The sequence below is a fragment of the Solea senegalensis genome, linkage group LG19 (genome assembly GCF_019176455.1).
Source record: "Solea senegalensis isolate Sse05_10M linkage group LG19, IFAPA_SoseM_1, whole genome shotgun sequence".
In the NCBI taxonomy this organism is placed as follows: domain Eukaryota; kingdom Metazoa; phylum Chordata; class Actinopteri; order Pleuronectiformes; family Soleidae; genus Solea; species Solea senegalensis.
Window position 1 is genome coordinate 9,992,396 of NC_058038.1, and position 20,508 is coordinate 10,012,903.

Below are 20,508 nucleotides of genomic sequence, written 5' to 3' on the forward strand. Positions count from 1 at the left end.
CTGGAGAGAATATAGGGTTAGGGACAGTGTCAGGAAAGAAGATGCTCTTGGAAGATTATGACATCTGTGAACAATTATATTAGCTTTAATGGAACAGTTAGTATCTCATTCGGTAGCTTCTTAATTACGAAGGGACTCGGACCCTCAATCTTCTGATCCGAAGTCAGACACCTTATCCATTAGGCCACGTGGTCATGTTTCCAGTGGTGGGGGGAGGACAATGTGGGGCATACATAGAAACATTTTATTTTATTTTATTTTTATTGAAAAAGTATTCATGTACAACATATAGAAACCAGAGATATAGAACATATATAGTATATAAACATATAATAAAAAAGTCTTGAAAGACTTTTGATTGGTAGATTTAGTGTTTACAAAAACAAGAAATATAGGTTTGCATAGATTTGCACTTATGTATAAAATATTTTGCCAATAAAATCAATAGATTTATTATGAAGAAGCATTTCTGATTTTTACCTCTGATTTCTAAAAAAAAAAAACCAAAACAATGCAAAATCTTTCAATAGACAAGGATGATTCTCCTGAAGTCTACAGTTTCAGGATGCTGAAAGCTTACATTAATGTTTCTTTTACATTTTACCATTTAGTGATTGGCAGGATAATATTTGTGAACAATTTTAAAAGACACTTCCTTCACCTTATTGACAATAAAGCATTTGAGCTAGGATCACCAAGATTTTCTTCCAGTTCAGGTCATTAACAAAGTTATTTCAACATGATATTATACATGTGGAACAGAAACAACATGCATTGGAAACAGATTTGTATGTATTTGACTGACATGTAGGATTTTAATTGACCCTACAGTTTTCAATCAACTTTATTAGTATACCAAAGGGTTTACAAGACATTTTCAATAAACAACACAATTAAAACAGTTGTTCAGAAGAGACAGTAGAGACAGAAAGAAAAGAAAAAGGTCAGAGTTCATATAAATACATTGAAAGCCATACAGTTTCAATAGTTTTAGAAGCTTTTTTAATCTTTCTTATATTTAAGTGAAATAGTGTATTGCTTGAATCCGTTATTAAAAGCAGTGAAGTTTGTGTTTTTTTTACTTGAGAATTTACAACAATCAATGTAAAATTCTGACATCATGATTAACAGATGTATCAAATAAAAACTGACTGTTGTCATGTGCGTGTTCCCGGTATGTCGTCGCGGCGTGACGTATGCAGCCCTGGATGCTGATTGGCTCTGCTGTCTGCCTAAGGCGTGGCCAACCTGAAACAAGGAAGTAGTATCTTCTGCAGCAATAACAACAGGGTTGAGTGCGTTAATAAACAGTTGAAACGGTCAATGTGCAACAAAAACACCAACCTCTGTGATTCTATGGACGCTTCTATAATCTAAGTTTGCCATGACAAAGCAAAACAACGCTAATATTATACAGCGTTCATGAAAATAACTCAGTATCATGTATTCATTAGAATCATTTACTTTCCTATCCGAGACTTTGCATTACATGAATACATTTAAAAGCTATGGAAATGTCAACATCACACGTTTGGTTGACTTATCTTTCAACTAGCGCTTGCGCTGTGAGCTTAAAAGACAGCGTCCTCGATGCATTTAATTAAAACCTTAAAATATACATTATACGTATTGTTTCTACGTGAGTTTGGCTCCATTTCAGTACAGCCAGGTGCTTTTATCCCTGTCGGGCTTTTTGTGTGGATGGATGGAAAGCTATACAGGGGGCGGAGGAGGTGAGGACAAACCGAGCAGAGAACTGGCTCATTGGTTGGCTGGTGTCTGTAGCCCATAGCCCCATATTTTATCAGGAACTGTCTGGAGCTCTTGTCGTTGGGGTGGAAAACGCAGCGGCACAGCAGCCCCGCGAGCTACCGGGAGAACGGTAGCATGATAGTCGTGGAGGGGAGTCGGCAGGAAAAGGGTCCGTATCCGCACTTTACTGCGCGTACATCGAGTTCATTGAGTCGGTGAGCGCCAGCGAGCGTCCGACATGGGGAAGGAGGTAAATGGTGTCTCCCGGAGCCGGTTTGAGGTAAGTTTCCTCACGATATCAACTGACAGTCATTGACGCACAGTGTAGTTGTTGTTACTAACAGTTGCACGAGCACGTACGTGGTGTGTGTCGCTGTATTAGTTGTTAAAATTGCGTTTATGGTGATGCAGCTTCCGCAGTCAGTGGTGTCTGGGTTTAGGTCAAACGCTTGTTGTTTTGTTCGACAAAGCAGCAGCAGCTCACAGTCGAGGCCTGGCATGTCACTTCTCTGAGGACACCACCCGCTGTATCCCCTCACTTAGCCTCAAGTGCTGTTTGGTACATTAGTTAATTCGTTTTAACAAAAGAAAATGTCTCCTAAAATGTCTGCGTTCCCCTCTGCGCCGTCAAAACAAAGACAATGAGGCTACACTGGAGCACACCGAGTGCAGCTCTGCACCTCACTGATACACGTTCCAGCAGAAAAAAACGACTCGCCTTTCTCACGAAACTGGTTTTCACAGACGTGTTTATATCTGAACTGGAGTGATTCTTGGGCCACTTGTGTTGGGTTGAGCCAGAGTGCTGTGCGTGTCCGTGGCCGTTGCGGATGTGGGGGCCTCGGGGTTGTGACTGCTGCTACACGCACGCTGTATTAGCACAACTATATCAACAAACAGGCCTCAATCATCTGCCACATATGTAGTAGTAACAGCACAACAACAACTACGCTGCTGGCACAAGGACCACCTGTTCACACATACTGAAACACACACACACGGGATGCAGTGTGGTGGTGCTGGTTGTTGTTCTGAAGCATTTACCATAAACTTTTGTGTCGCAGCCACGCAAGCGTAGCGGAATATCGTTGGGATCAGAACAAAGCAATAATCATACAGAAACGTTATGCACCACGCCGGTGACATTGGCCCCGTGTCGCCCGGGGTTTAATCCCCCCTCAGCTAGTGTGGGATTTGTGTGTGGTTTTATTTATTTTTAACGGTGCGACAGCTGACGACTCAGAAGATTCAGGCCGTTACCTTCTGGCCCGACAGCTGCGGTGAAGCTGCTGTGAGAAGTTCACGGAACCTGGGACAACAGAGAACCACCGCTTTTGACTTCAAAGTAAAAGTGCTCAATATCGTTTTTCACGTTGTTGGGCGATTAATCGAGGTTAATCGATTTTTGCTCATTTGCTCACTTACTTATATACATTTGCACATTTGTGCTTCCAGACACTTGATGAATGATCCGATTTTTCCCCTACCCATAATTAGTTGACAAAGTTTATCCAATTAAATCCAAATTTATTTATGTAGCACATTTAAAACAAGATCGCATACATACATAAAACAGACAGGATATGAAAAAATGTAAACTAAAAGCAATATAAAAAATAAAATAAAAAACGGAATATAAAACCAGTAAAACAATAATATGTTATTTTTTAAAAAAATAACCAAATCCACCTTTCACTTTATTACACAAAATGCAAATGTAAGATGCAGTGTTGTATAATAAATCTTTATTAAAACAAATTATATTATTTGTATTATCATTTGTTATTATTAAATCCCCCAAAATGTTGGTCAAAACCAAATTTTGTCCTGAGCTCTGTAAGATGCAGATTTATAACAGATGTCTACTTCCTTTTTATTGCATTTCTAGTTATACTGCCTTTTGATGTGTGTTCTTTTATTACTTTATCTATTTTAACTATTTATCTATTTCTTTTGACTTTTAACTCAGCATTTGTTTGGACAGTAAAGAAAGATTTTCATTGCACAGAGAAACATGTTTTCTTACTGTACACATGACAATAAACTCTTTGAATCTTATGACTAATACATTTATCACACATTAATTGTATAACAGTTGCTACATTAAAAAGCCCATGCTGAAATCTAATTTCTGAGGATTATTTTTTGACCATTGAAGTGTTCAGTTGCTATTCTACAAGTGAAGCGTTTTACTTTGAAAGTCTTTGGCTACATGTTTCCTTTCATGTCCTGTCCAGCTTCACTGTTCTGCAGTGGATACTGAATATTGTACACCAGCTCCTAACAAAACACTGTAGCAGTCACGGAGAAGGCAACATTAAAGCCAATTATTTTTATCTTCTGCTTCAACAAACTTTATAGATAGTAATGAGTAATAACTTCTTTATGATTCACAGACCTCTACATTTTGGATACATGTGTGTGTCGATGTGGGAGTTGTTGAAGAGTCTTTTTAAATAGTAAGCAACAAAACATTCTGGTTATTGCGGGCAGATTTTCTCCTGGGGATTTCATGGAGCTATTGTTTTTTTCTTTACAGATTTGGTGGAAGATAAAGTGCACATCTTAGCCCACGTTGGGACTGTATTCAATTTCAACTTAGTTTCAAACAAATCTAAATAATTTCGGGACAGGGTTGGGGTCTTTTCAGGAAATGACATACTTGTTTTAGTAAAAAAAAAATATTATCGCACATTGTTTTGCTGTACAGATATCAGTAGCTGGGAATTACAGCTTATCCAGCATTTTACCTCCAGCTGTAACTGACCACTAAAGAAAACATAATGCTCGTATTGATGCTGCATCAGATTTCTTTTGCGCTATATCACAAAAGGGGGACCATTTATGCTTGATGACCATCTGGTTCTTTGAAAATTGCCCTGCATAATTTGGCCAGAATGCAGTAGTTTGGTGGTGGACAGGGAGCTGTCGGAGTCGATTTAGCCCCAACTACAAATGGAAAAAAACATTCTCTATTCATTCTCTCAGCTTTTTGCATTACCTGTGATGCCTGTATCGACAGCTGCACACATTTATGTGGAGTTTGTATGTTTAGTCGACTGGATTTTTAAAGATGCAGTCAATAGATTCAACAGGCAGGCCTGACATTTGGTTTTCTGTGAAGCTGATGAATACGATTGCCCCAGTGTGCAAGTCCCTTACAATCGAGCAGTTGTGAAAAAAGGCACAACAATTAAACCTTTAATTTATTCTTGGTGCCGTAAGCAACTGCACACATAAAGGACTTAAAATTCCTTGTTGATTTTGTCACAGATGTTTGTCTCTTGTAAATAACGTGCCTTCCTGCACTTTTTTTTTTATTTACACACCAAAGTCCCCACCCCTCAATTACCCTGTCCATGGTTTGGATTTATCTTTTTTAAATCTGTGGGGGGAAGGATTGTGCCAGATGTTGCTTCATTCTCTTTGCTGTGGCTGAGTGGATGCTCCCCAACAAACATCATTGTCTCAACTGCAGCGTCTTGTATTTAACAGTCTAGCAGAGTACAATTTAGCACAAATTATGGGAACCCTGCAGAGTCCTTAGTAAATGTGTGTGCACGTTTCGGAGTAATAAATGCTAATTTGTTGTGTCTTCTGTTTAGTGGCCTTTGCTGCGGGTGAAAGGCTATAATTTGTGTGCATGCAGATTTGATTATTTGTGAGGAAAACCATTAGTTGCTTGTAAGGACCGGAGCGATTCGTCTGAAAGTCACGAAAGATAAAAGTGTAACTGAAGTGAAGTGTCATACCGATTTAGACCCAAGGAAAACTCGTCAGTGTGAATAACACTAAGTGAGGATGGAATGTGAATGCAGAAAGCAGAGGTCATTACAGCTCTGTAGTCAACACCTCAGTTCTATACTGGCATTTTTCTTTAAAACACATAACATCACGTCTCCTGTGCTGCTTTATCTTTTGTCACCATCAGGGTTTTTCAAGGCTTGACATTGAGTCTATCTCGGCTAATGAGATTACTATCATTTATCCTTGCTTACGTGTCGGGGCCGTCCTTGAGTGAGGTGAGTGGATGGACGGGCGCTCAACCATGCTGATATGGAGCTAACATTACTCTCGGCTTTGTTTCAGATGTTCACAAACAGTGACGAGGCGGTAATCAATAAAAAGCTGCCCAAGGAGCTGTTGCTACGGTGAGTGACATTTTGAAATGCAGCTGTTTTTTGTGGGAAAAAAACAAGTGGCATGCTGAGTGCATCACACTCCCCTCCCTGACTTTGCTCCAACTTATCAGAGCATACACTAAAAAGGCACAGCTGGGTTTACACTACTATCCTCCTACAGTCACACTTACATGTACACACAAACTGCATGCAAACTAACTTTTAAAGAAACATTGCAACTAAACGAATCATAAAAATGCCAATTTTTCTTCCTTCCCCACCGTTCACTACTCCCCCCAGTCCTAAATCTGTATTATAAAATGTTGCTGATAGCTTTCAGACAAAAAAAACGCTTAAGTGAACCTGAGCAAACAGAATAAGAAGGCCATAACTCAAGCCTCAGCCTGACCGGCCAAGCTGCCTGTGCTGCGGCTGCTGATTCTCTGCCCTGATTTGTGAGGCTGGCAAAATACACAACGACCCACAGCATCCTTGCTTTAAACCTATCACAGTTTTTGCTGCAGTGTAGGTTCCTGTATTAAGTCCCTGGCTCTGTGCATTAGAAGCCGGCGCTCTCTTTGAATAAACATATTTATCCTGAAAACTAGGGTTGAAATATTAATTGTTTACAGACCAAGATTGCAATTTGAATTCTTCTCATTTCATTCATCTAATATACGCCGCTTGAAAATGTGATCTATACAGCACAAGTCCTCAGTCTTGCCATGAATATTGACTTCAAATCACAACTACATTATCTGTCAGAAAAATCTTTATCGTAGATTTCCCCCATGTTATTGAGTCTAACCAGGTAAATGCATGAATCCTGCTGGCAATTTTAACTGATTTAGCCACACCCCTGTGCTGTGAGTGGAAGCAGACAAGCAGGGTTGTGGAGTTGGACGGCAGAGTTTGGTATAAGGAGAAAGTTTGTGGCAGTGGGGGATCAGGCTCTCTAAACCATCCCTGTCTGTCTTCCAGAATCTTCTCCTTTCTGGATGTGGTGACACTCTGTCGCTGTGCCCAGGTCTCACGGGTAAGTCTGTGTTCACAAAGTGTGTGTGTGTGTGTGTGTGTGTGTGTGTGTATATTTGTGTTTGGTATTTTGTAGTGTGCGCATGTTCCGTTTGTCTATGCCGTAAGTTTGGGGAAACAACAACAAAAAGGTGATGCTAAATGTCTCTTTCTGCCCTCTCGCTTTCAGTCGTGGAATGTTTTGGCTTTGGATGGCAGCAACTGGCAACGGATTGACCTCTTTGACTTTCAGAGGGACATTGAGGTGAGCACGCCTGATCCTACCATCCATCCGTCTCACTCTTTACTCGCAACTTAAATCTCTGTTTGTGTACCTTAACTTTATGCTCTATGCTTTATCGAATCTCTGTAAATTTAGGTGTAGCAATGCACACAGCAGGCTGAGTGGATTGTTTTTGTTGCAGGGCCGGGTGGTGGAGAACATCTCCAAGAGATGTGGCGGGTTTCTTCGGAAGCTGAGCCTGCGAGGATGTCTGGGTGTGGGTGACAGTGCCCTGAGGTGGGTTTGGCAAGGTCCTATCTTAACATTCTTTCTGACAGTCATCAAATTAATGTTTTTTGTTTATTTTTTACTTTAGGACATTTTCACAGAACTGCAGGAATATTGAGTTGCTCAGTCTGAATGGCTGCACCAAGATCACTGACAGGTGTGTGTCGACCAAGTGCTGATGAATCGTGATGCAGTTTCTCATTTTTAAAACACTGTCTTTTCTCCTCTGCAGCACATGTAATAGTCTGAGTAAGTTCTGTCCAAAGCTGAAGCACCTGGATCTTTCCTCCTGTACCTCAATCACCAACCTGTCACTCAAGGCTCTCAGGTGTGTATGTTCAACACTGTGACGTATGTTCCTATTATAGTTCAGTGGCCTCAGACTGATCGCTTCCCTCGACTTTACAATATGGTAAGGGAAGTTGCTGTGCACCGATATTGCCACACCACTAAAGGGGATGTAGGTTTAGAGAGAGTTTGAGGTTTCAACCCTTTCTTACATGGGCTGGGATTATTACGTATGTTTGTCCTTCTGTTAGCAACTTCCTGTCTACAGTTGTTGACTTAACCATCGCCCAAGTATGTTCCCATTAAATGAATATAAGAATATACTCACTGATGGCGTCGCACAATAATAATTTTAAAGAAAAAACCTTATAATGGGCAAAAATCTCAGTCAAAACTCATCGGGTTCTAACAAAATTTGGTATGTGTATGCCAGACCAGACAATCTAATCCCACACTAAATGCTGATCCAGATTACAGATTTGGCAGCAATTTAAATTTAGCATTCAGATGCATGTATCTCAGCAACATCATAATGGATCAGGATTAATTCTGTCATGCTTATGAAAGATGGTTATAAGCAGGTGAAGGTCTATACAGCTCCAGAAAGTTCTCTGGAAGTGGAGTTTACTCTAGTGCTTCAATTATTTACCTGTGAATTTCTCCCCCCCCCATCTTTCAGTGAGGGCTGTCCCCTGCTTGAGCAGCTCAACATCTCTTGGTGTGATCAGATCACCAAGGATGGCATCCAGGCCCTTGTGCGCTCCTGTCCTGGACTCAAGGGCCTTTTTCTAAAAGGTTGCACACAGGTATGGCTGGAAATGTAAAACCAGAGCCCGATGATGCAAACATGTTTATTATTAATTTGACAAATTGTGAGGCAGCTCTTGTCATGGTGGATAACACAAGCTGTAATCATCAAGGTGTTTTTTAGAAAGAATCGATGCGCTGCACAAACTCTAACCACAAACATAAAATACATGACCCAACATGAACTACATGACTTCCTGTCTTGCAGCACACATTTCTGAGGAAAGACGTAACACTCACAGTTTACAACAAATGTAAAAGCTTTAGTTCTATCCTGCTTTATTCAGTCACTGTGAACCTTGTATTTCTTTGAATATGTCACAAATCATTAATTTAATCGCTAAAGAAAATCAGGACATGCAGTATTCACTCTGAGGTTTTAACTCAACTTCATGGTTATTGCAATACAATAGTGCGTGTACTGTGTAGTTCTGTGATCTCACATGACTGCAGTCTTTCCTCTGATTTCATTTCTTTCACAGCTAGAAGATGAGGCTTTGAAACATATTGGGGCCCATTGTCCAGAGCTTGTCACACTCAACTTGCAGACATGTTCAGTAAGTACAGTTGTCGGTGCTAGAAGACAACATTAACTGTCAGTGTTGCAATGCTCTGTTAAAAAAGGTTTAATTTTATAGAACACAGCTCGGTGGAGCAGGTTATGGTCACCAAGTACACGTTGGTGACTCAAATAGCCATTGGTCTATGAAGCCTGCTCAACCAATCCATATGATGATCCATATGTTTGTTGACGAAAGTCTTTCCATAACCCTTTAATTACCTAAATCTCAAAATGTCCTTTGGACTTTTTGCTTATTTTAACCATAAAGGTTAAACCAGAAAATCTCGTGTGACTATTTTTCTAGAATAACTTTCAATATCAGTTGTTTACAATTTACTACATGTTAGACGAGTATATTAATAATTTAAAAAACACTATAGTTGTACACAAACACCAGATTCTGCGTGTTAAATTTGAAATGTGAGCAGTGTAAAACATAATAAAAGTAATACTTGTTTGAGTTTTGTCTCAATGTCCAAAAAATGGAAACTATGTACAGGCGTTACAGGCTTCCTGCAACACTGTGTGTGAAATAACCATAATAAGCACACGTTGGCTTTGACGTGCAACTTCTCAGCTTTCAGAAACCGTTGGCATTTTTCCAATAGCACAAACTGTCACGTATCTACGGTGATGCAAAGTGCGCTTGCGCAAACGTGTCGTCTGCGATACGCTAGGTGTTAAAAGGGTTAAAGCTGTAGTGTGTGATTTTTACATAGTAATTAATGTCTTACATTCAAACCATTGTCAAATGAGTTCACACAATATTGATTAAGTCTCTCCGCTCCACACAACTCTTTGTGTTCCTCAACTTAGCAGTTTGCTTTTTGTCTGTGGTGATGGATTTTCATCAGGAGTGATGGAGGCATGGTGGGAAGTATAACAGCTACACTAGTAAAGTTGTATGAATGTGGTGTTGAAAGAGACCATTTAGAATTTGGTGCACATGCAATATAAGATGGCCCTCTGCCTACATAAAGATGCCTGTGTTGTCTTCCTGTGAGCAGCAGATCACAGACGAGGGCCTGATCACAATTTGCAGAGGTTGTCACCGCCTGCAGTCTCTGTGTGTGTCCGGTTGTGCCAACATCACAGATGCCATCCTTCACGCCCTGGGACAGAACTGCCCCCGCCTCAGGTAAAAGTTGACACATAAACACACACATTCCAGCTATGACTTTATTTTTTTTAGTTAATTCCTAGACTCATCAAGACATCTGACTAAGTAACCACCATGAACAGAATTGATTTTACTTTAGAATGAAGTAGATTTGGCTTCAAGGGTTTTTTTTTTAAGTGTAAATCTTAGACCAAAAACAAAATGTGCATTTTAAGATTCTTGCCGTTAATATAGAGGCAGTAGTGGAAATCATAAATGAATCAAAGAAATAAATTGACCTCTCTGCAGCAGAGATATTTCAAGTCTCGATTTAATTAAATTAAAGCACAGTCTAGACTCTGTGCTCAGAGAGTGACTTACTTTAAGTGATGCAGCCATTTTGCAACTCTCTACTTCTGCTTTTCTCCTTCCAGAATATTAGAAGTAGCCCGCTGCTCTCAGCTAACAGATGTGGGTTTCACTACATTAGCAAGGGTGAGTATGGTTTCTGTTTTGGTTGCATTCCTAAACACACACACACAGATTCAAATATTTAAAGTCCCTTAAACTTCATGCAGTTTTCCCTTTTTTTGTCTCTGTTACAGAATTGTCATGAACTTGAGAAAATGGATTTGGAAGAATGTGTGCAGGTGAGTACAGAACCACAATGAACCCGTGTTTCCACTGTTGTTGCATGTAGTCTGCAGTTATGACACATGTTGCTTTTCAACTTTACGCCAGATCACAGATGGGACGCTCATCCAGCTGTCGATCCACTGCCCTCGTTTGCAAGTCCTAGTGAGTGTGTGCCTGTCACTTACACACATTTTTAACCCCTTGTGGCCTTTCCCATGGAAGCTTGCTGAGTAATAGAGCCCCTGCTCTGGTATCATTATGTGTTACCATAGAGTCTATCACACTGTGAGCTGATCACCGACGATGGTATCAGACATCTCGGCAGCGGCCCCTGTGCTCACGATCGGCTGGAGGTGATCGAGCTGGACAACTGCCCCCTGATCACAGATGCGTCACTGGAGCACCTGAAGACCTGCCACAGTCTAGATCGCATTGAGCTCTATGACTGCCAGCAGATCACCCGCGCTGGCATCAAGAGACTAAGGGTGAGTTGTGTGGGCTAATGGCAGTGAGCAAGCTGTGATTCATACGGAGTCCTACTGTAAACACCGTTTTTCTCAAGTGAGTTCAACTTGAGAAATTATATAATCTAAATTATTTCCTCTCTAATCATAGATGTTTACTGGATGCACAGTCTTTGAGACCTTTTATTCTGAGGTACAAGGGTTACTATCTGAGTTGAAGTCATCTGTTAAACTTTATTATTTAATTTACTTCATCGCTGAGACTTGAGAGTGGGATTGATCCTCTCTCGCTGAGATGTCATATATTCAATCTTTCTTCTTTTTTTTTCTTTCCTGAATCAAACTCCAATGTTTGAGTCACAACTTCTCCCACACACCAAAAAATCAAAACAAATTCTACTGGAGCAACAACTCTCATCTGTGGCTTATATTGCCATATAAATCATACATGTCGGAAACTTTACTGTGTCAACTTTAAGTGTCGAAGTTAACGACATTCAGTTATTTATGTGTCGTAGCCACTGCCTAATGCAGGTTTCCCATAATGTGTGTGAACCACTAATGCATTCCCATCTGTTTTTCTTCTCCTTTTCACCACAGACCCATCTTCCGAACATCAAAGTGCATGCATACTTTGCTCCCGTCACTCCGCCTCCCTCCGTCGGGGGCAGCCGTCAGAGGTTTTGCCGCTGCTGTGTCCTGCTATGATGTAAAGACAACAACCCCTGTCCTCGTTCCCCCTACAAGCTCCCCACAGCCCGTCACTTGACCCTTGAACCTACTGTCCTCCCAACTGCCGACCCCAAGTCATAGACTACATGCTGGTGTGTCCCCCTTTTGGAGCTGCAGAGAGAGGGAGAGAGCCAAACAACGCCACAGGGTCTTGGGTAATTTTTCCCAAAACATTCCTGACTCTCCCAAACACACGCACGCACGCACACACACAAGACAACAGCCTTTTACACAAGCCGATATACAAACACCTTTACACACAGATTAACTCTTAGACGAATGTTGGAACATTCCTGGGTTCAGTGGACAAACCAGTATTACCATGATTATGTAAAAATCTAATATGCTCACCATCAGCATCAAGTCAACTTAAACAGAATTGTTAGATGACAAGCTCTTTAAATGGAAAAAAAGATTGTCCAGTGTTGACAAGCAGCCAGACTCTTCACTTCTTTAGCACTTTGAGAGAAATCACAAAAGAAAAAACAAAAAGGCTGAAAGAGCCCACTTAACCTCTCACGCACACTTCCCCCGTGTGTTGAAGGTCACTTAACTGCTACCTCTGGATGGGAACTGCACTCGAGTAAGATCTGTGTAAGACTGTTAATTTCAAGAAGTCGCAGCCCCCCCCCTCCCACCACCACCACCAATAAAGCAGCCTGTCTTGTGATTTAAAAAAGAAAAAGAAAAAAAAAAAAGAATATTTGCAGCTATTTGCACTTACAGTAAAGCAATGATGAGACACTTTAAAAAAAAAAAGAAAGACGTTAATCTCTGGACAACACACAAGTACAAGTCTTCATTTGAATGCATCCACTGAGCTTGCTACACCTGCACCCTCACCTCTCTCTCTGTTACAATCAGACGCTTCAATGTGCCGAGGGGAAAAAAAATAAGACAAACTGGGGTCATATAAGTGGGGATTCGAGAAGATGCCAAATGTTGCATGTAACACCTCTAGTTTTTTTTTTAAATCAAATTGTACATATACGAGGACTGAGTCCTAGAGTCGAAGCCAGCTGCCCAACAGACAGCGATGACATGAGATTGGACAGGGATTGCTGTCGACGGATCTTTCTGAGGACACTATGGAAAAGCTCGTACGTGTGAGAATGTGCTGGAGCTTTGCAGAGCAGAACGTTCTCAATCTGGAGTTTGACGAAAGAACCGACGCTGGCTGATGAAAGCTCTTTTGACGAAATAGAAGAGAGAGAGGAAAAAAAGACATCACTACAGGAATTCATGCTGTCGGACCAGGACAATGGAAAGAAAAAGCCAACTGAAAACAATCAGAATTATGTCTATTTTCATCAAGTTTGATTTCATTTAGTTAGCTCTTGGTTTTTTTTCACATCTGCGACGGTTTACCGACGATGAGGACGTAGTGAACCACGCACAGCGTTGAGATGACATGCCCTGGCATCGGTGGGGCAGCAGCAGCAGCAACTCCTCAACTCCCATGAGGCCTTGCAGGCTACAGAGTGACAAGCATGTGACGTCCTGCCACCTGTGACCTCCCCACTGTCTGTCTGGAAATGGTAGTGTTGCCGTTGGAGGTGACGGCGAGATCAGATCGGACAAGTCCCTGCAAGAGGAAGTCGACTGAATCCTGAGCGCACAATTCTGTCACAATTCTGTGAGGGCTATAATGGACTTCAGCCCTCACCCTATGAAGTATTGAAGCCTTTTTCTTATGGAATATTTTCCTCCTGCACTTGCACCTGCTTTATTCTGTCTCTGTTCTTCCCATTTCATTGTTAGCGTCTTTTACTGCGTTTTTTTCCCCTTCTGACGACCTCTGGATCTTTTTTTCTTCTTTCTTTGCATTTCTGTTTTTGGTGTGGTTTGGATTGCGCCTGCTTTTGTGTTTGAAGTCATGAGTTTAGTGTCTCCGAGTTGAGTTTTGAACCCTCTACCAGTTCCCGGTTTGTGTTTTTATCAAGAGTTTATTGTTACTAAATGTCCGAGCGGGAGGGGGCGTGGGCGCGGGAGGGGGGGGAGTGTTGGCACCAGTGCAATTGTAATAAATGTTAAATGTGAGTTGGGTATTTTTATGTAGATTGAGGAGGAGGTGATGACATGTATGTATGTGTGATGTAGGCTACACTTTCTTGAATGCTTCCTCGAGATGGCTGATCAGGCAGTGTGTGTGCCACTTTCACAGAAACACTTTTTTTTTCTCTCTCTCCCATAAGTGTGCTTTCCTCTTCTTTTTAATTCTCAAGGCTTGCTTTGCCAAAGCCACCCTTAAATAATGCACCAAGCCCAAAATACTAAAAGCAAGGTAGACCAGTGTGGAATGTGGATCACCCTGAAATGTCCCTGTTCTGGTTATAAGACGACAGGAAAAAAAATAACAAGACTTACAGTTTCTCTTAAGTCTGCGATTTAACGGCCTGGACAATACAAACTGAGATGAATCCAGTGTAATCCAGCCTGATCTGCTTTGTTTGAATTGGGGCTTACGGTTTGGATTGACAGCAAAGCATTAAAATGGTGACGGTATCTTGCGTACTCCATCTTTGTGCTTTGGTGTTAAGACACTTAACCTGGAAAAGTAACCGTTGGAGGTTGTAACCCTCAAACTGCTTCTGAGGCTTTTATTTGTTAAAATAAGGAGGAGGGGGAGGAGGGACGGGGGGGTGGTCGTCGGCCTCTTTGAGGTACAAAACACTATAGGCTCTACAAAGCAAGACGCCAGTTTTATTCTCCCTCACATTATCAAACACCTCTGTGTCTTTCTGTCACATGTTCACCAGTTTACACGCGGGTCAAGCTCCTCTGCTGTGGATCGAGAGGGCAATGAATGAATCTACAAGTGTGTGTGTGTGTTTGTGGTAAATATGACGGCAGAAAAAAAATTTGACAATGACTGTAGTTCATAATTACTGTAAATCTTTTTCCTTTTTTTTCTTTTCTCTTTTCTCTCTTTTTTTTACAATTAACCGATTATAAATGAATATGTACGTATGAATAAATATATACCTATATTATTAAGACTTGTCAAGTTTTCTCTGGTGTTGAACTTGATCCTGTCTTATCCTTGTTGCAGCAGTAGATGGCAGCAAAGTGCTGGTTGTGCCGTGACTGGAGGTTAAATCAGCTACTCATTGAGTGAAGTTGATTTTTCCTTTCATTTCTAGATGGAAAAAAAAATCAAATGTTTAAAACAGTAATTTACTGCATGGTTTTCTGTGAAAACAAAATCCCTTTTATTTATGAACAGTATTGTTAATGTTTGTTTTTAGGTTGTTATCGGTCAATGGCTTTCTCTTTTATAGCAAAAATAACTTACTTACCTTATTTTTGTCAGATATTAAACCTAAAATTAGTCTTCTGTCCCATGACACTACAAAAATGGTTAAAAGATTGGCAATTTTTCACATCTAGTTCATGAATATGAATACTGAACCAGCTCCTGTCTGCTGTAATCATTCCTCCTGTTCACACTGCCCCAATTAAACATCACTTTCTAATGTTGTTTTTAACTGATGTGAAAAACCCGCAAGCTTAATTTGCCTTGAATTGAAGATTTTGTCAACCTAAAAAAAACGCATACGACACTCTGCCCTTTAGTCCTCTCAGTACAAAGCCTTTACCAGGTGTGCGTCTGCAGTTGAAGAAATGACACTGCTCAGGTTTAAGACACGTAGCTGAGTCTTTGGCTGTGCTTGCTTACGCACACACAGTGTCTGAAGTGGAAACACAGATGGACAAGGAGTATCAATTTATAGGAGTGGAAAGAACAGCAGCTCTGGCCCTGTGGCTACACCATGACGACCACTGTCACGGCTGGGATCCGTCTTCTGCCGCGTGGGACTCGTTCGGTCCCTCTCAACCTCATTACTTCTTGCCCCTGTCTTGAAATCACTGAGAGATCAATGTGTTTTCAGCCCCGTTTTAATGTTCATTTTTGGCAGCTGTGTTCTGGCACCTGGGGTATCACTCAAGTAGTGGATACAAGAGGGGGGGGGGTGGAATTGTGTCAGTGTGTGCTTGTGCGTGAGCTTGGTTTTGTTACCTCTTTAGGAATTGCAGGTAGAAAAACAGTGACCTTGTCAGTCGAGCTGAAAAGTTAATGGGTTTCAAATGTCAAACAATGCAATTAGGATTGTTCACAAAGGCTGCAATTTCATTCATTTAATTTTTTTTTTTAATTATTGGTCTGTTAACAATTTTCAGTAGTTCAAGTGATATTATATATTTTGTTTTTACCAAATCTTTCAGTCCTAACCAAGATTACAGATGAGGCTGTGTGTTCACTGGCTGTCCATATGAATGTAAGTTGATTCAGACTTCTAAGAAGAATAACCATGTTCATGTGTGTGTTCTTGTGTTTCTGACCTCTTTAGGACCTTCCTGGGCGAAGGTAGATCAGTGGTAGTTGTCTTTTAACTCGAAGGTTGTGGGTTTGATTCCTAGCTCTGCTATGTGCCGATTTGTCCTTGGGGAAGACACTTAACCCCACGCTGCCCCTGACGGCTGTGCCGGCAGCATGTGAATGGGTATGAACGATGAGTGATAGAATATGTATGAACTGTATGAGTGAATGGGTGAATGGCAAACCCGTGGTGTGAAGCAGCTTTGAGTGGTCATCAAGACTAGAAAAGTGCTCATTTTTTTGGGAATAAATGCTGACGATGTCAGGACCAATAGTCCTCATGGAGACCTAAATCTGGTCCAAATTAGGCAGAGCCTCTTTTCTGAGGAACTGGTTTAGGGTGTTAAGGGATTTAATTGAATAGCATATGCTTTGTTTAGGCCAAGGTTGTCAAACTCATTTTAACCGTACAATAACCTTCAAACAAGAACTCCAAATCTTTCCCATTGTCTTACATGTAATGAAGTGTCTTTTTTACCAAACACATTATGAACAACATGACATTTCTTGAGAAAAATAATTGCAATTTTAACAATAGTATGCCTAAGTTTGCCAGTTACACATGTGCATGACAACTTACAGATCACAGTGGATCTACAAGTTCACATAACATCTAGTCAAGGGTATCTGGAACTGAAAAATATAGTATTTCACAAATTCAAGGGCCGGATTGGACCCTCTGGTGGGCCAGTTCTGGCCTGCGGGCCGTATGTTTGACACTCCTGGTTGAGGCTGTCCAAATGAATAGAAATCAATGATGAAGTGTGTGTGAATGGGAGGATGCAAGGTCACAGTTGCCTTTAATTAAAAGGAGAACGTGTTAAACAACTGCAGGCATTAATTGGTTACAGTAAAGGTCAGGGATGCTGTTTTATTTAGGTCAGTGCAGTGTATTAAGAAGAGCAGCTGTGTGTCTGAGTGTGTGTGCTGTTCAGTGTTGCCTGGTGTTGAACACACACACACACAGATCACAGCTCACTGCACTGCACCCCCCTCCACCACAGACTTCATGTTTCTGTTTCTGTTTGACAGGGAAAAAGCCACTTCTGTAGACTGGAGAACTTTCTGACTCGCCTCTGATTTGCACAGTTTTCCTCTCACTCAGTCACTCACGCCGCCGTATTCTGCACTCTTGATCCGAGTGAGGCAATAATTAGTGTGATAACAGGCGCACGAAGCATGACTCTTTGTCTTTCTTCTGCCTTCTTTTCCTCAAACACGCCCACGCCCGCCAAAGACTTTGTGGCAGCTTTAGAGGGAACTTTGATGTCAGGCATGACATGTTGTAGTGCAGAAATATCTTATCACACAGTGACTGGTGCAGTAAGACGACACCACCATGGTTTCTTTCGTTTTTAGTAGCTGTGTCTTCTCCACTTTCCTTCATCTTAAGTGTGTTACATGTGTTTCTAAATGGGCGAATCAAACAAAAAGGCTTGCAAGACTAGGAAGTGCGATTACATTTGAAATCAGAGGCACCAATTATGGTCTGGCATTACTGCTGCTGCTGCTGCACCCAAACTGGATGAAGCCCCCGACTCTGCAAGGCTTGCAGCTGCAAAGCACTCGTAGCACTGTGTGTTTCTGTACACGGATTCAAAGCCCACAGAACGACTGATGGCAGCGGAGGAGTGTAGCTATTTTTCTCCAAAAACTCTGAGACAAACAGAAAGTAGTTCAGTTCATCCCATGTGGGTCATACTTTACTTCTGCTGAAGGAGAGAGGGGAGATGACTGCTCTGTCTCACAGCTTCATCAACAGAAATTCTGCAATAATGTTCTCTCTATACCCACTCACTTTTACATCGCCCTGAAGTTATTTTATAATAATACATTTTTGTTTGTTACATCACTCCCTTGGCTTATAGATATGACATGGAGAGGTAGTTTAGAGATGTTTTATGAGTGTGTAGACTCGCACCTGTGGTAAAATACTTTAGTACAATGTTTTAAATGATTCTTTTTATTATTATTATTATTATTATTGTGTGCATAAATAATATTAAACAAACCTCTCCTGACCTTTTCCCCCAGGCTTTAGAGAGATGGGATGCAAACTGATAGAGATTATACAGCCATTCCATTCTGTCATCATCGGTGCAGCAGAACATTTTTAGTTTCCCTTACTTTGTTCAGACAACACAGAAAAGGATGTGACTTCCAGTTTCAGCTAATTCACTTTACCTTTGTTTGCCTTAGGGCTGGGGTGTCAAACAAACGGTCTGCGGGCCAAAACTGGCCCACCAGAGGGTCCAATCCGGCCTGCAGGGTGAATTTGTGAAAATGTCACATTATGATTAGAATCTAATGCTAGTTCCAGACACCTGTGACTAAATGTTTTGTACCATTGTAGATCAATGGTAAACCTTAGGCATGATATTGTTGAAATTGCACTTGTTTTTCTCAAGAAGTTTCAGGTTGTTCATAATATGTTACTTCATTAAATGTAAAACAAAGGGAAACATTTGGGGTTCTTGTTGTTTATAGGTTATTATGCTTTTATTTCACTGGCCCGGCCCACTTGAGATTAAGTGGCCCCTGAACTTAAATGAGTTTGACACCCCTGCCTTAGGGTAAGATTCAGCACAATAATTAACTAAATTGCTTTGTTATATCCTATATTCTGGCCTGAATGAATAGGGTTTTATAATCAAATACGTGCAGCTGGAAGAAAGCACAAAGGACAAAGAAAAAAAAATCCCAGACCTTTGTGAGCAACTATTGGGAGCTATTGGTGTCAAAATAAGCCTCCGCCCACGACCGTGAGTCCAGGTTTGGTCTAAATGGATCCTGGCAGAGTTGTAAAAATTGCCCCAATCATGCGCCTCCGACGCACAGGAAGGCGTGCCTCTCGTTGCGCTTAAATTTAAGTCTATGCAGCGGTGAAGGACACTGTGCTTTGGATTTACACCATAGCGGTGCCGCTTTGAGCATATCGCGGTGTCAGTGTGGATTTAATCTTGTGAAATTGATATTTTTTTTGCATCGCTACTCTGAAAACTGAACCCGTTTTTCTTCTTTCAGCTGGGGGAGAGGATTGTGCCATATTGGAGCTTTTGCGATGCGCGTCCAGGGACAACGCGGCAGGCCATCCATACGTGAGCTTCCCCCTGCTCTCAGCTGTCATTCTCTTATAGTGTGATGGAAACATAAGCAACTCATCTGTGTGCATGTTTATGAACCGCTTTCATCAAGCCACTGTCGCACAGTTGGCGCGCGGAGAGCGAACGGCCACAGGGCGACGGTCTCGCAGCGCGCACATGCCCCTTTGAAGTGGACGCGTCTCCGTGTGTTGTATGGCTAAAGCCGGAGGTCTCCTGCCGACAGGACGCACAGTGCGGAGTTAGAAGTTGTTGCTCTTTGTGTCTCGAACGACTCTCCGCACCACGACACCAATGATCACTGAGAACAATGAGATGGAGAGCGACGCGCAGCTCCAGCGCTCTCCAAGCACCATGTCCGTCCAACCGAGGACATCCAAGGCAAGTACCAGCAGCAGCACGCACTTTTGTTTTGTTTGTGGAAACTAATGTCTCTCGTCTTGAACGGTCTGCCTCACAGCTCACACAGCTAATGTCACTCATGAGAAATAAAAACACAATCTCTACATTCAACACTTAAACTTTGCAGAGCAGTTTTTCTTTAAATTCTGTTATCTTTCTGTGCCATTCTTCCAATCTGTATCATACGGATGATACTACCTCACAGATGCACCTGTAATCGCCACGAATGCGTCACTGGTAACTTGCACGTAAGGTCTGATGTCACTGTCTCCCCCCCTCTCTCTCCCCCTTCCATTATAGTGAGAGCACGATAGAAGGGAGAGGGTGTTTCATATCCAATTCCTATTGAGCATTCGAAGTATTAATTATTGACTGATTCATCATTGCTGTGTGTTCACATGTCCTTACTATTTTTGTTACTATAAATGTTGCATTTGTTCATTTAGTGCAGGACAAAATCTATGGCAAATTGATTTAAATGTTTAATATGGCAAATCAACATTACTAAAAAAAAAAAAAAAAGATGTGTGATGCAGACAACTGGTTTAATCCTCTGTCAAACAGCCCTGCCATGCTGCAAGTGGATTTACACTCAATGCCATTATTAAGTACACAAGACACCCAGTTAAGTGGCAGAA

General features: G+C 41.4%; 2 protein-coding genes across 3 annotated transcripts in view; both read left to right on the forward strand.

Moving 5' to 3' along the window:
- The first annotated feature begins 1,550 nt into the window (after nt 1-1,550).
- Nucleotides 1,551-12,465, forward strand: fbxl20 (F-box and leucine-rich repeat protein 20). The gene is made up of 15 exons (XM_044050942.1): nt 1,551-2,032; nt 5,842-5,903; nt 6,855-6,909; nt 7,078-7,152; nt 7,313-7,407; nt 7,487-7,555; nt 7,631-7,726; nt 8,366-8,492; nt 8,976-9,050; nt 10,063-10,193; nt 10,589-10,649; nt 10,760-10,804; nt 10,896-10,952; nt 11,063-11,275; nt 11,855-12,465. The coding sequence occupies exons 1-15, from the start codon at nt 1,991-1,993 to the stop codon at nt 11,960-11,962; spliced, it is 1,311 nt and encodes a 436-aa protein (XP_043906877.1). The 5' UTR covers nt 1,551-1,990; the 3' UTR covers nt 11,963-12,465.
- Nucleotides 12,466-19,236: 6,771 nt separating this feature from the next.
- LOC122785643 (SH3 and cysteine-rich domain-containing protein 2-like) overlaps nt 19,237-20,508 on the forward strand; it is a 29,826-nt gene continuing 28,554 nt past the window's right edge. For both annotated transcript variants that reach the window (XM_044051536.1, XM_044051537.1), the window contains exon 1: nt 19,237-19,849. In XM_044051536.1, the coding sequence (XP_043907471.1) occupies nt 19,763-19,849 (87 nt within the window). In that variant the 5' untranslated portion in view covers nt 19,237-19,762. The remainder of the gene's footprint in view (nt 19,850-20,508) is intronic.